The sequence below is a fragment of the Hippopotamus amphibius genome, chromosome 4, assembly GCF_030028045.1.
Source record: "Hippopotamus amphibius kiboko isolate mHipAmp2 chromosome 4, mHipAmp2.hap2, whole genome shotgun sequence".
Classification (NCBI taxonomy): Eukaryota; Metazoa; Chordata; class Mammalia; order Artiodactyla; family Hippopotamidae; genus Hippopotamus; species Hippopotamus amphibius.
The window spans coordinates 165,704,396-165,716,762 of NC_080189.1; the positions used below are offsets into that span (position 1 = coordinate 165,704,396).

Below are 12,367 nucleotides of genomic sequence, written 5' to 3' on the forward strand. Positions count from 1 at the left end.
TGCAATGCTTAAATAGTAGGAATCTTTGGGATATAAATCCTGGGCTTTTTTTCATTGAAAACATATTTTTGTCCTGTTTTCTTTTATTTCTCCCAATCTGGCCAACACATACATACTCATAGAGGGAAATGAAAGGGGGAGAGAGAGGGAGAGAAAGGGGGAGAGAGAAAAAAGAAGAATGAATATACATATCTATCCATAGGTTATTGATATTTTTTATCTTCATGTAAACATATGTGTATGTACATGTGTGTATACACACATATCTTTTCATCCACAATTTACTTATAAATTACCTACTAGGCTCTGGGCCTGGCCTTGGTGATAAGAAAACAATCAAGATTTAGTTCCTGTCTTCAAAAAGTAAACAAAACGATAAACCTGCCCACCTGTTTGGTTTGCTTAACAAACATGCCTTCAGCATCACTTGCTGATAGAACTGCCAGCTCTTCTCACGCTGGTGCCTCCTTTGTGGACCATTATCTCAAGTGATTCAACACAGTCTGGCTCTAAACTTCCAATCAGCATAACTCTACAGTAAGTCTTACTCCCAGTTCCCTGGCCCTTAATACCTAACACATTATTAGGCAGTTAATCAGTGCTTGCTGATTAGTTTATTGCTTGGTTGAACCATTAATTGGCATCAATTTGATAACATAACAATAACAAAATAATGACAGCTGCTAATTGATAGTTTATCAGGTATCAGATACTCTGCCAAGCACTTTATATACATTTTCACATTTAACTCCGTGAAAGAGTTTATTACTATATCTGTTTTAAGGATGATATAACTGAGGCTTTGAGTTTTAAGCAACTTGCCTAATGCCACACAGCAAGAAAATGATTTATACTCAGAAGTTCTGTCCATAGCCACTAATGCTATACCACCTCCCAAAGAGAAAGGCCTGATGACTTGACCCAGTGAAATTTTGAGTCACAGCTAACTGTACAAAAAAAAAAAGTAAACACAAACGGCTAGGTCAATCAAAAGTGCATAATAATCATATATACACAAAATATATTAAAGAAAAGCTAGCATATAAGCTGTGTATATTTATATATGTGTGTGTCTATGTATCCTAAGATTATTTACCATTTTAGACTTCAGAGACATCTTTTCTCTGCATTAAGACCCACCATCAGGACTTGACTATACAGTTTTAACAACTGAAAGGGATTTTGTTTTTAATGATCCCACTGGAAGCTTCCCTTTGCAGACCTGTCTTATCTATCGATGTATCCCATCCCTAGCATCCAGCACAATGCCTGCCACATACTAGATGCTCAATACACAGCAAACACAGTAGTCCCCCATTATCTGCGAGGGACACGTTCCAAGACCCCCAGCGGATGCCTGAAACTGCAGATATTACCAAACCCGATATATATTATGTTTTCTCCCATACATACATATCTATGATAAAGTTTAATTTATAAATCAGGTGCAGTAAGAGATTACCAACAATAACAAATAGCGAAATAGAACAACTACAACAATACACTGTAATAAAAGTTATGTGAATGTGGTCTCTCTCACAATAACTTACTGCACTGTATTCACCCCTCTTCTTGTGATGCTGAGAGACAATAAAATGCCCATGTGATGAGAGGAAGTGAGTGAGGTAGGCACTGTGACATAGCATTAAGCTCCTATCGATTTTCTGATAATACCTCAGAAGGATGATCACATGCTTTGGGTGATCCTGGATCATCAAGCCATGATGATGCGGCTGGCTGGATATTAGGAGCAGAAGATTGAGGTGGGGGGATCCCAGGTGGAAGGAAGTGGGACAGCTCAAGATTTCATTACACTTCTCAGAACAATGCATAGTTTAAAACTTATAAATTATTTCTAGAATTTTCCATTTAACCTTTTTGGACTGAAACCCAGTCCGAAATTGGTAATTTCAGTTACCGTGGCAGGTAACTGAAACCGTGGAAAGGGAAACCACTAATAAGGGGGGACTACTGTACAATCATTAATTCTTGAAACTCTGTTCTAAGGTGAATGTTCCATTTATATGACTGTTTGATAACACATACATACCTGGAGAATCACAAATGGTGAAGAAACGTTTATTTTAAGCACAACAAGGTAAACTTTACACTTTCAACATACCAAATTTTTCCCCACTATTTCTTAAATGCAAATAATTAAATATAAAACATGTTACTACAAGCCTCTGGCTAAATTTTAATTATGGAAAAGTTGGAAAATTTAGCATTTTCTCCAAAGCAACTATGCCCTGACAACTATACATTAAATGCGTGTGAACATTAGACACAGTCAAAACAAAGCACAGCATGAGAGCTAAACTGCAACAATTGTCAGGACTGTAGGCCTACATTTAGCAAGTTAAGCACATTCGATCATAAACTCCAAACTAACTTAAATTTTATTTCCTTGACTTTAACAATTACTAGAAAGGTAAAATATATATACAAAATACAGTGAAACAAGAAAAAGATGAGCAGAGCGTGAAGAAAGTGTCTTGTAGAGGTTTATGCAGAGCTTTATGACACCCACCCACCCAGGGACAGTGCCTTCAACAGATGTCAGTTAGCAACCCTATCAAGAGCAGGATTCACCTGGCCCAGTCTATCCTGCCTTATCCTATTATACATATGTTAGTAGCCTTTTTTCTATTTGACTTCTATCACACTCGAATGCAAATCCTTTTAGGAAGCTGGTAAACACACTGAGTGCAAATTTAAATATTCTGTCTTCTATTCTTAGGTGACTTTTGGCCACAAAAGTAGCAACTCTCTAAAAGTCCCTAGTATTCTACCCAATGCCTGGTATATAGCAGACACCCCCCAAATTGTACACATCTACAGATAGAAAAGCAGTGAGCCTGCTGGGGATGTTCTAAGGTTGCCAACCTGCTTAAGCTTCAGTCTCTGTAACTGCAAAAATGAGCACAATAGTATCAATTTCATAAAATGATTATAAGCATAAAAGTGCCTAGCGTACAGTGACCATGTAACTATTATACATTTTATTTTGAACCTCAGTTTCCTCATGGGTTAAAAGGGATCAATAAAATCTAACCCAAAGAGCTGTGAGAATTCAATGAGTACACGTAAGTAAAATCAGCTGGCATAAATATCGATACCTGTCATAGAGTAGGTCTTCAATAAGCCATAATTCCTTTCTTTGCTACTTTGCCTCTAAATGCCTATTTTAAGATCCAGAAGAAGTTTAAAATCCAAAGTATTAGGAGGATTCTATCTGGTTGAAAGAATAAAAATCACAGCATTCTAATAAAATGTCTATAATTTTTTCTGGCACCAATACAACTTTCCTATGAAATCCTATAATTAGCATTTATTCATACATAAACTATGTTCTAGAAGAAATGCTAGAAGAAATTCAAGTAAGTCTTTTAAATTAGAATTCATTCGCATTTTTACCTTTTCTTCTAGTTGGTCCTTCAAACACTGGTATTTTAGCTTCAGTTTTTTGTTCTCATTTTCATTCTGGGTTAATTCCTCTGTCAGCCTGTCATACTGTGATTTCAACTTCTCTAGCTGACAGCGCTGGACTTTAGCCATATTCTTATCTTCTAAGCTTTCTGCCTGAGAAAAAAAAGGAGAAAAGAGAAAGTCCACTGGCCACAGCCAAACTGTACAGAGAACACATTCCACATTATATCAGTGGGCAGATACTTGGAGATTTTGCTACCTCTAAGCATTCGCACACAAACATACATGCAAAGGAAACGTTCTTTGCATGTGTTCAATCTCTCCTTAGCATTCACTCAGCAACCAAGCAAGTGAAAGGTACTGTAGGAGGTGCTGAAGATAACAGGCATGAACCGTAGAAGAGATACAGATACAACAGTCAATTCTGACAATGAATATGAAGTGCTTAATAAAGGTGCAAGCAGGGGCATGTACAACGCAAAGAAGGCACCCTAACTGCTGAGAGGGGAAGGGTTATTAGAGAAATGTCACCATGAGTATATACCATGGGATATTACTGCCTGATCAGTTTCCTCATCTATGAAAAGAGCTTAACAAGATTCCTATTCATGCTACCTCCTCATTTTTGTGAAAGACTTGTGTACTTTCTGTACAATGTAATTATTAATACCACTCTTGAGGGGCTAAAAAGATTATGGATCATAGCAGCCAAAAAACTGTAAGTAACTTAATATGAAAGAGTTTACCAGTAATTACTTCAGTACCAATAGTGCAATAAAGTGCCTGGTTTTCATTTATTATTTGAAATATAATCAGAATCAGCTTTACCAAAAATTAGGAATAATCTGTGGATGGAATTCAATAAAGATTTGCCAGGTATATGAACTTAAAGACTTTTAAAATAATGACAGTGTAAATACTATGTGTCAGGCACTGTTCTAAGACCTTTTTGTATAGTTTTTCCTCGTTTTGTCCCCACTACAACCTGACTAGGGAGATACGATAATTGTCCCCTTTTTGAAACTGAAGGAGAACAACACTAATAATTCACCCAAGGGTATGTAGTGAGTAGTGCATAGCCTGGATTTAAACCCAGGAATTCTCTTTACTGCCCATGTTTTCAGCTATTCTGCCTCGCTGCCTTTAAAAGGTACATTTGGTACATCATAAGGTTTTAAAAACCCACTAGGTGCAACTTGCAGTGTTAACTAGTTACACCTACCAGTTACTGACAGCCAGTAAGCAACTACATAGAAGCTGTTTAAAATATGTTTCAATGCCTAAAATATGTTTCTTTCCTTTCTATAAGTTTATTATATGTATTTAAACAGGTATGTAGGAACATAATCATTGGAAGCAATTTCCCGGAATGAAGAAGTTTTGTGAGTTTCAGACAAAATTTAAATTTTATTCACCCTACAAAATCCAGTTAAGACTTGATGACACTTTGAGTTAATAAAAGAATTGATGTTTTTAACGAGGAATCCTGAATTCACCATCCAAAATTAAATTTACAAAATAAAGTCCCTCATCAGGAAAATCATTCAATTATGATTTTAAGCTTCAGTACAATGCTTGGCTTTTCTTTGTGTCTTATAAAAATTATAAGTACAGATAGTTTTGCCCTAAGGCTAGTGGTGTGCTGGGCCAGCTCACTGAGAGTCTCAGGAACCAACTGTGCTCATCTCTTCCCAGCTCTGTCTCCAGTGATGCTGTTTGAAAGCCTGAAGCCAGCCTAATGGGGGGCTTTTATACCACTGAACTTGGCAAATGCTACAAACTAGGGTTCCCCTCTTTGCCCCCGGAGAACCTATTTTAAAACAATTCCCAACACGCTACTGTCTAAGTTTGACTAAGAACTTAATTCTTGTTGTGGTTTTATCATTACACCTACATTTCATTTTAGGGTTTACAAAGTGATGTCACACTCACTAAAACCCTGTGGTAGAGAAAGACGTAACTGTTCCCATTCTACTGATCAAGTACAGAAAGGTTAAGTGCGGCCAAGATCACATGGCCAGCAAATGGCAAAAATACAGAGTTCCACTCTTGGTTTTCTGATTCCAATAAAGGCTCTACAAAATTATTTTTGTTGAAATCATAATGAGGTGATAACCCAATATCCTTCAAATACTAATAGCACCTAGAGTATTTCATTAAAATATTTTACATTTAAATTTAAAAATAGGCATGAGAAGGGTAGATCTAGATGGGGGAAAATATAATTTGTGCAGAGAGAAAATATGGGCAATGTATCAGCACTTATTAAGCAAAAAAAGTAACAGATTAAGGTGAAGCCGAAAGACAAAGAAATATAACATTTACAGAGCTATTTATCTAAAGCCCTCTTGTACACTCGGTATATTAAATCTTTGATGATGTCCATTGCTATCAACTCCTTTTAATTACTAGAAATGAGTGAAAAGTACAGAGTTATATTAATAAAATACCATGGGGGGGGGGCGGGGGGGTTGTTCCTTAAGGGTAACTTATTCGGTTTCAGGAAAGTACTGGGCTCTCATGATCTCTGGTTTTCCTTTTAAGCTCATATGCTGCTTTTATACCACATTAAAGAGTGACAACAACATCCCTCCTCATCTCAGTCTTCCACATTAAAAAAAAAAAAAAAAGCTAAAGTTTTCAGAGGATCTACAGAATAGTTCTAAACCATATTTTCTTTAAATATAGGTAATTTCTTAAAGCTTCACTGTCACCTCCCTATACACGAATACAAAGCACTTCCTTTGGGTGAGGAAATCAATTTTCCCACATTACAGGGAGAAATCCAGACTAGACGGATCACAAAACAAGTCAGGAGCAAATCCTTTGACTTCAAGCTTTTTAAACGTTTCAACTCAACTTCCATGGAGTATGTTCTACATGTCTTGGACATTGTGCTAGACACCATAAGAGGATACAAAAATGTCTTAGACCTGCTGCCTGTCCCTCTGGAGACGTATGAACACACAATAAACACACCGTAATAATACAAGGCAGCCTAAATGTGCTGTACTAGCGGTACCAACAAAGAGCTATGGAAACACAGAGTATCGAGAGAGTTACCCCAACCTCAGCTGAGATATATTCCATCTTCAGTGACTCCATAAAAGAGGTGAAGAATTAACTGGGCCTTGAAAGATTAGGCAGCTTTTTCCTCCTGCAGACTAACGGAAAAGACAATCCAGATGAAGAGCAAGGAGTGAAAAGAATGTGTAGGAAATGGTTGTACATTTGTATGAGGCCAGCGGGGGAGCATAAAAGGTTCCAAATGTGAACAGCTCAGGTGGGACCACACCGAGGAGGACTGGACTAGATTTGAGACTTTGTTCCAAAGACAGTAATGGTTTTTGAAGGTTTCTGAGCAGGAAGTGACCCACTCGGATCAGTGTTTTGAACAAGGCAACAGGTGGTATCTGAAGGTTGAAAGGGAGGAGGTAGGCAGAAGAAAGAGGAACTAAGGGGGAAGTAGGAAGGCTATTCGGAGCTGTGTTTTGTGTCTCCATAGTCCAAATTAGCTGCCTGCATCCTGTTTGCTACCATGATATATTGTTCATATGCCAAGGCGTCCAGGAGCAAATGCAGTTTCTGTCAAGCAGGCTATACCTCCTGGCTTCATCTCCCTCTCAAGAAAGCATATTACAGTGTGAGAATGATGTTCTTATACAGATGACCGTGAATCTGCAATAACTGATTAAATTATTACCAGCTCCTGCTGAAATGCATGGTTTATCACATAACCTAAACAGTGGTGATGAGAGCCGGAAATATGTCAGTAATAGCAAGAAGAAAAGGAGGGTGTAGATTCAACTACATTCCCAAGAAAACTGCAAGTTCCTTGAAAGAACCATTTCTCAAGCCATGACCTAACAGACCATGATATACTCAACCTCATGCAAAAACCCTGCCTTCCTTTGAGATTCATGCTATTCCTCATTGACTCTGCCTTCCTTGCTGGCAGCAGCTGACTGACCAGTCATCCTCTTTGTCGAAGGTTGTGGCATGTGATCAATTAATGCCTTCACAACAGCATCATAAATACCCAAATATCTATGCAACAAATTAACATCAAAGTTATTTGACCTGTTTATTCCAACCACCTTCACCCGTATTCCACAACAGCAACCCACTGCATTATCACTCCCTGGACCTTAACTCTGAACCCCAAGAATTTCTACCAAGGAGGCAGCCTTTGGTCATGGATTCCTTTTCCTCCATTCTCTCATCCCTTTACCCACTTCCTCAATGTTAGCCGCACGGCAGTACATTACATTCTCCCAGACTAGCCTCATGCCGTCTGTACCAGCCTTCACAGCAGTATATCTTCACCACCATAAACTCCTCACTGCACTGCTGCTCTCCTCTTCTTCAGAGGGAAGAAACAGACCATCAGTCAAGATTCATATCAACAATCCTAGTCCATCCCTATCAACTTACCCAAGCTTACTTGTTTCTTTCAAAACCTTCAGAGGAAGATATGCCCTGTCTCTTGCTAAATCCTACCCACTCTGTTTTTGATCCAACCCCTCACATCTCCTCATGGACCTTCCCCACCCATCTATGACAAGCAGTATGAACACTTTTTTAGCTCTTCTTTTAGCCTGTCCGCCACATTGACACTCTTGACTATACCTTTCTAAAATGTCCTACTTGGGTTTCCAAGATACCATTCTCTTCTGGTTCTCCTCCTGTTTTGCATAGGGTTCTTTATTCTTATTTGCTAGAAACTTTTGCAGTTCTTCCTTAAACACTGGTGTTCTAGAATTTCATCCTCTTCTTTCTCTTTGCATAATGCCATCCAAATCCTATGATTTCAACTACCAACAATGGATTACTGGCTCCCAAATATCTAACTTTAATTTCAACTCCCTCCTCAACTTCTAAACCCATTATGTACCAAACTGTTCTATCTAGACTTTCATGGTTAGGTTTAAGGTTCCTTCCACCTAACTCAACATGCTAAAAAGCTGGATTTGGCATTATTCTCTCCAAATCTGCTGTGCTGTCTATATTATCCATCTTGATAAACAGCCTCATTATCCAACTAGTCACCCAAATCTAAACCTAGTCAATCTAGGTTCTAAACCTTTTCCAGTACAGCAACGTAGTTAAGAATTCAAGCATCTGACTACCTGAGTTCAAACCCCATCTCTACTGCTCTCCAGCTGTAAGACCCTGGGCAAGTTACTTAACTTCCCAGGTCTCAATTTCCTGGGAAGTTAATTTCTTATCACAGAAAAATTAACACCACACACTCTGCAGGGATGATGTATTAAATGCGTAACACCCGTAAGGTTCTTACAATAATAAAACCAGCACAAACTAAGTGCTAAAAAAAAGTCTGCTAGTATTATTATTATTGTCACAGACAATCAAGCAATATATATTTATTTTCTTTACTATCAGCTGCTCTTCTCCATATCTCTGATTCTATTCTTGCTTATGTCCATATCAACTCTGAAAAACTATTAGGTCATATTTCACCAATATCAAAGCATATATTTTTCCACATTTTACCTTCTCTGTCCTGGGATGTTGTCTTACAGTGGATTGCATAAGCAGTATTTTTTTTTTCTTAGTACACAACAATGATCCATCTTACAAATGATGGTGTCTTAGGTTACATGAAGTAGAATAAAGGCCTCTCACCTATTCTTTCAGCCTCCATTCTGCTCTTCCCACCCCACTTAAATGACCCCAAATCCACTACTACCTGCAGCCTATATAGGACTGGAGAATAATTAATAAAATAGCTGAGAACATTCTACAAATGACAGTTTAATTATAATTAATAATTAATAATTTCATCTTTATCATAAGCATTTTTATAGTAGTTGCATTTCAAGGAATTTTGAGAAAAATATATTAATCTTTGAAGATTTATCCATGTATTCACCTATTCAACATATATTTATAATGTTCCAGGAACTGGGTACTGGGGATATAGCTGTAAACAAAACAGAATCAAATCCCAGCCCTCATGGAGTTTTCATACTAATAAATTAGGAGATTAAAAAGTAAAACAATATGGAATCTATATCCTATGACGATGAGTACTACGGAGAAAAACTAAAGCAGGAAGGAGGGATAGATTTATCACACTCCTGACAATCATGTTATGAAATGATTCGCCTGCATGGTGATAAATGCCAATACTATTACCGCTTACAAATGTTTCCCCAAGTGAAAGATCTCAATTATGCATTTACCCAGGCAACTTTGATTTGGAAAAGAAGGGGTAAATCTCAAAAGCCTTGCGTTTACAAACCCCATAAGCTGATCCACTTTAGTTACCATACTAATAAGGACCATGGTTATAGCTTCTATGGCCTTGACAAGTCTTTGCCTTTTATATTTTAGGAGATCATAAATGTTGAATGAGGGCATGTTTCAGGTCCATGACTTACTGCCACCTCTGCCTTTCCTGAACTCCCAAAATAGCTAAACGTTCTTTTTAAAGGGCGTCAGTGCTCTGAAATAGGTGCTCCCAGGTGGCTGCTATAACTCATTCCAACCTGGCCGAACAGGCATGAATAAGCCTCTTTACTGTTAGTTTTATCTTCCCTTCAGTGAGTGGGAATACAGAATGATCTCCAAAAGTTTACGCTTTATTAACTTCATGAGCCACCAGAAAATTTCCTCCAGTATCATCAGGATAATTCGACGCAGGTACCTTCAGTGTCCTAATATGATTCTCAGCCTCACTCTTTTCTTTCTTGAAGTGCTTCATCAGCTCCTGGATATTCTGTTCATGTTTAGTTTTCACACTCTGCAATGAGGATGTGAGATCTTCCAGCTCCCTCTGGTGAACATCTCTTTCTAGCTTTAACTGTGAAATGATTGTGGCTGTTTCTTCATCTTTGGATTCTGCCTGTGTCTTGAGGTCAGAAAGGCTCCTGAGTACCTCTTTCCTGGCTCTCTGTTCTTCCGCCAATTTATTTGCGAGATCTGCCCGGATGGCACTCAAGTCCTTGATGGCCTCTTGCATCTCGAGAAGTTGAGCTTTGTCCTTGGCCTGGCTCTCCTTCAGCTCTGCAATTTCTTTCTCCAGGTGAGCTTTCTCAGCTTTCAACTGGCTTTGAATCTTACTCTGCTTTGTCAACTCACTTTCTAGCCTATGGATGGTATCCAGGGAATCCCTGACTTCTAGTTCAAGGTCAGCTTGATGAGATTTAACATCACTTAATTTCTGCTCCTTACAGTGAAGCTCCTCCTCTTGAAGGGCACGCTTGGTTAGCACATCGTTCAATTCCTTTCGAAGATTCTCTATTTGTTGTAATGCTGCATAAAGCTGGCTTTTCAGTTCATCCTTTTCTTTTAGAATCTATCAGGTTAGGAACAGAAAGCAAAAATTACTGTAAAATTCACCATATACACTGCCAGAAAACAGAAATAAAGTTTAAGCCACAAGGAGAAGAAAAACTCATAAAATAATACTTTGTATTTCTTTCTGTTTTTTAATGAAAAATACTTTTTAGGCTAGAAAAAGAAGAAAAATACAATTGCTCTGAAATAGTACCACACTGAGATACATGTTTCAGATTTTCATCACCAAAACATATCAATCCATGATCATAAATAATTATTTAAATGTAAGATAAAACTGAGCAAAAGAATGAGGGGAAAAAAGACTTCAATTATAATTTACCAGAGGTCGAAATAATACATTGTGACTTAAAATAACAATGATTTGCATTTCAATGGCACACTTTTTAAAAGGCGAAACCTCAAAACAGATATAGAAGATGACATAGGGAAGCCTGCAGACACATCTACAAGAGGTTTTGGTACAATCAGTCGTTATTAATCAAATAATGTCCATAGTGACAAGAAACACACCAGTATGTAACAGGGAGTCTTGAAGTCCCACAAGGGGAGAAATGAGGTTAATTTAAGATTAGGAGAGGTTGGGAAGGGACTCATGAGAAAAGTCAACGGACCAGAAGGTCATCACCCTCCACCAGCCTCTTCAGAGGGTTAAGGCTTACACTGAGGGACAGAAGCCAAGAACTAACCCTCCAATCCTCCCCATCCATCAATGCAAATGGAAAAGCCAGCAGCTAAGGAAGCTGAAACTGTTTCCCGTCCCCCAACAATGGCACCAAGACCATTTCTGTACCTATTTACTGAAGCCTACCATGGCTTGAACCCAGAGAACAAACAAACAAACAAAAAATTAAGATTCATTTTGAATTAGAAATGAGTTAAAATGCAAACACTTTCAAGACATTTTCATACTTTGCATTTTACACTTCAGTGTGAAACAATTCATGATAAAATGTAATGAATCAATCACTCCAAAAAAACAGTTTCCTCAAATCCCTCTCATTTTAACAGAAAGAAACAGCATGAAGCTAACATAAGAAACAATAAAAGGAGGTGATTAAGCCGTGGAGCTCTGACCAGGAGAACTGAATTTGATTCTCAGTCCAGTCATAAGTAGTTCTATGGCCTTAAAGAAATTACTTATCTTTATAAAGACAGTTATAAAAGCTACGTCATAGGGTTGTGAGGAAGACTGGTGGGAGGGGGGAAACAAAAAGTGAGGGTGGGATTTAAGTTCAAGGAGAAACCAAGATGTCAGGGAGGTACTTACGCAAGATAGTGATCAAAACTGTGAAGAGAGGGGATAACTGATAAAGCAATGTCCCTGGATTGAAAAGAGGCTGGAACACAGATGAAAGAGTTCACTTTAGGAAGATTTTTAAGGCAGGAAAATTGGCTAGAAATATAGATAAGCCTAAGGGTGGATGTATTATTTTTCTATTGCAGTGTAACAAATTCCAACAAATTTTGTGGCTTAAAAACAACACCCAATATGATTATGTCCTTGTGGTATAAAATTTAAAAAACAAAAACAACACCCATTTATTAGCTCATTGTTTCCAGAGGTTGTAAATCCTGGCAAGGTATTCGGCCTCAGGGCTCCTAACGCTAAACA

At 38.0% G+C, this 12,367-nt stretch overlaps 1 protein-coding gene across 6 annotated transcripts in view; it reads right to left on the minus strand.

Moving 5' to 3' along the window:
* The window catches only part of CEP128 (centrosomal protein 128), a 437,525-nt gene that overhangs the window by 268,957 nt on the left and 156,201 nt on the right, over positions 1–12,367 (minus strand). For all 6 annotated transcript variants that reach the window (XR_009053322.1, XM_057733202.1, XM_057733203.1 and 3 more), the window contains 2 exons: positions 10,100–10,750; positions 3,418–3,582 (listed from right to left, as the gene is read on the minus strand). Coding sequence is in view for 5 of the 6 variants with exons in the window: in XM_057733202.1 (XP_057589185.1) it covers positions 3,418–3,582; positions 10,100–10,750 (816 nt within the window). In the remaining variant the exon portion in view is untranslated. The remainder of the gene's footprint in view (positions 1–3,417; positions 3,583–10,099; positions 10,751–12,367) is intronic.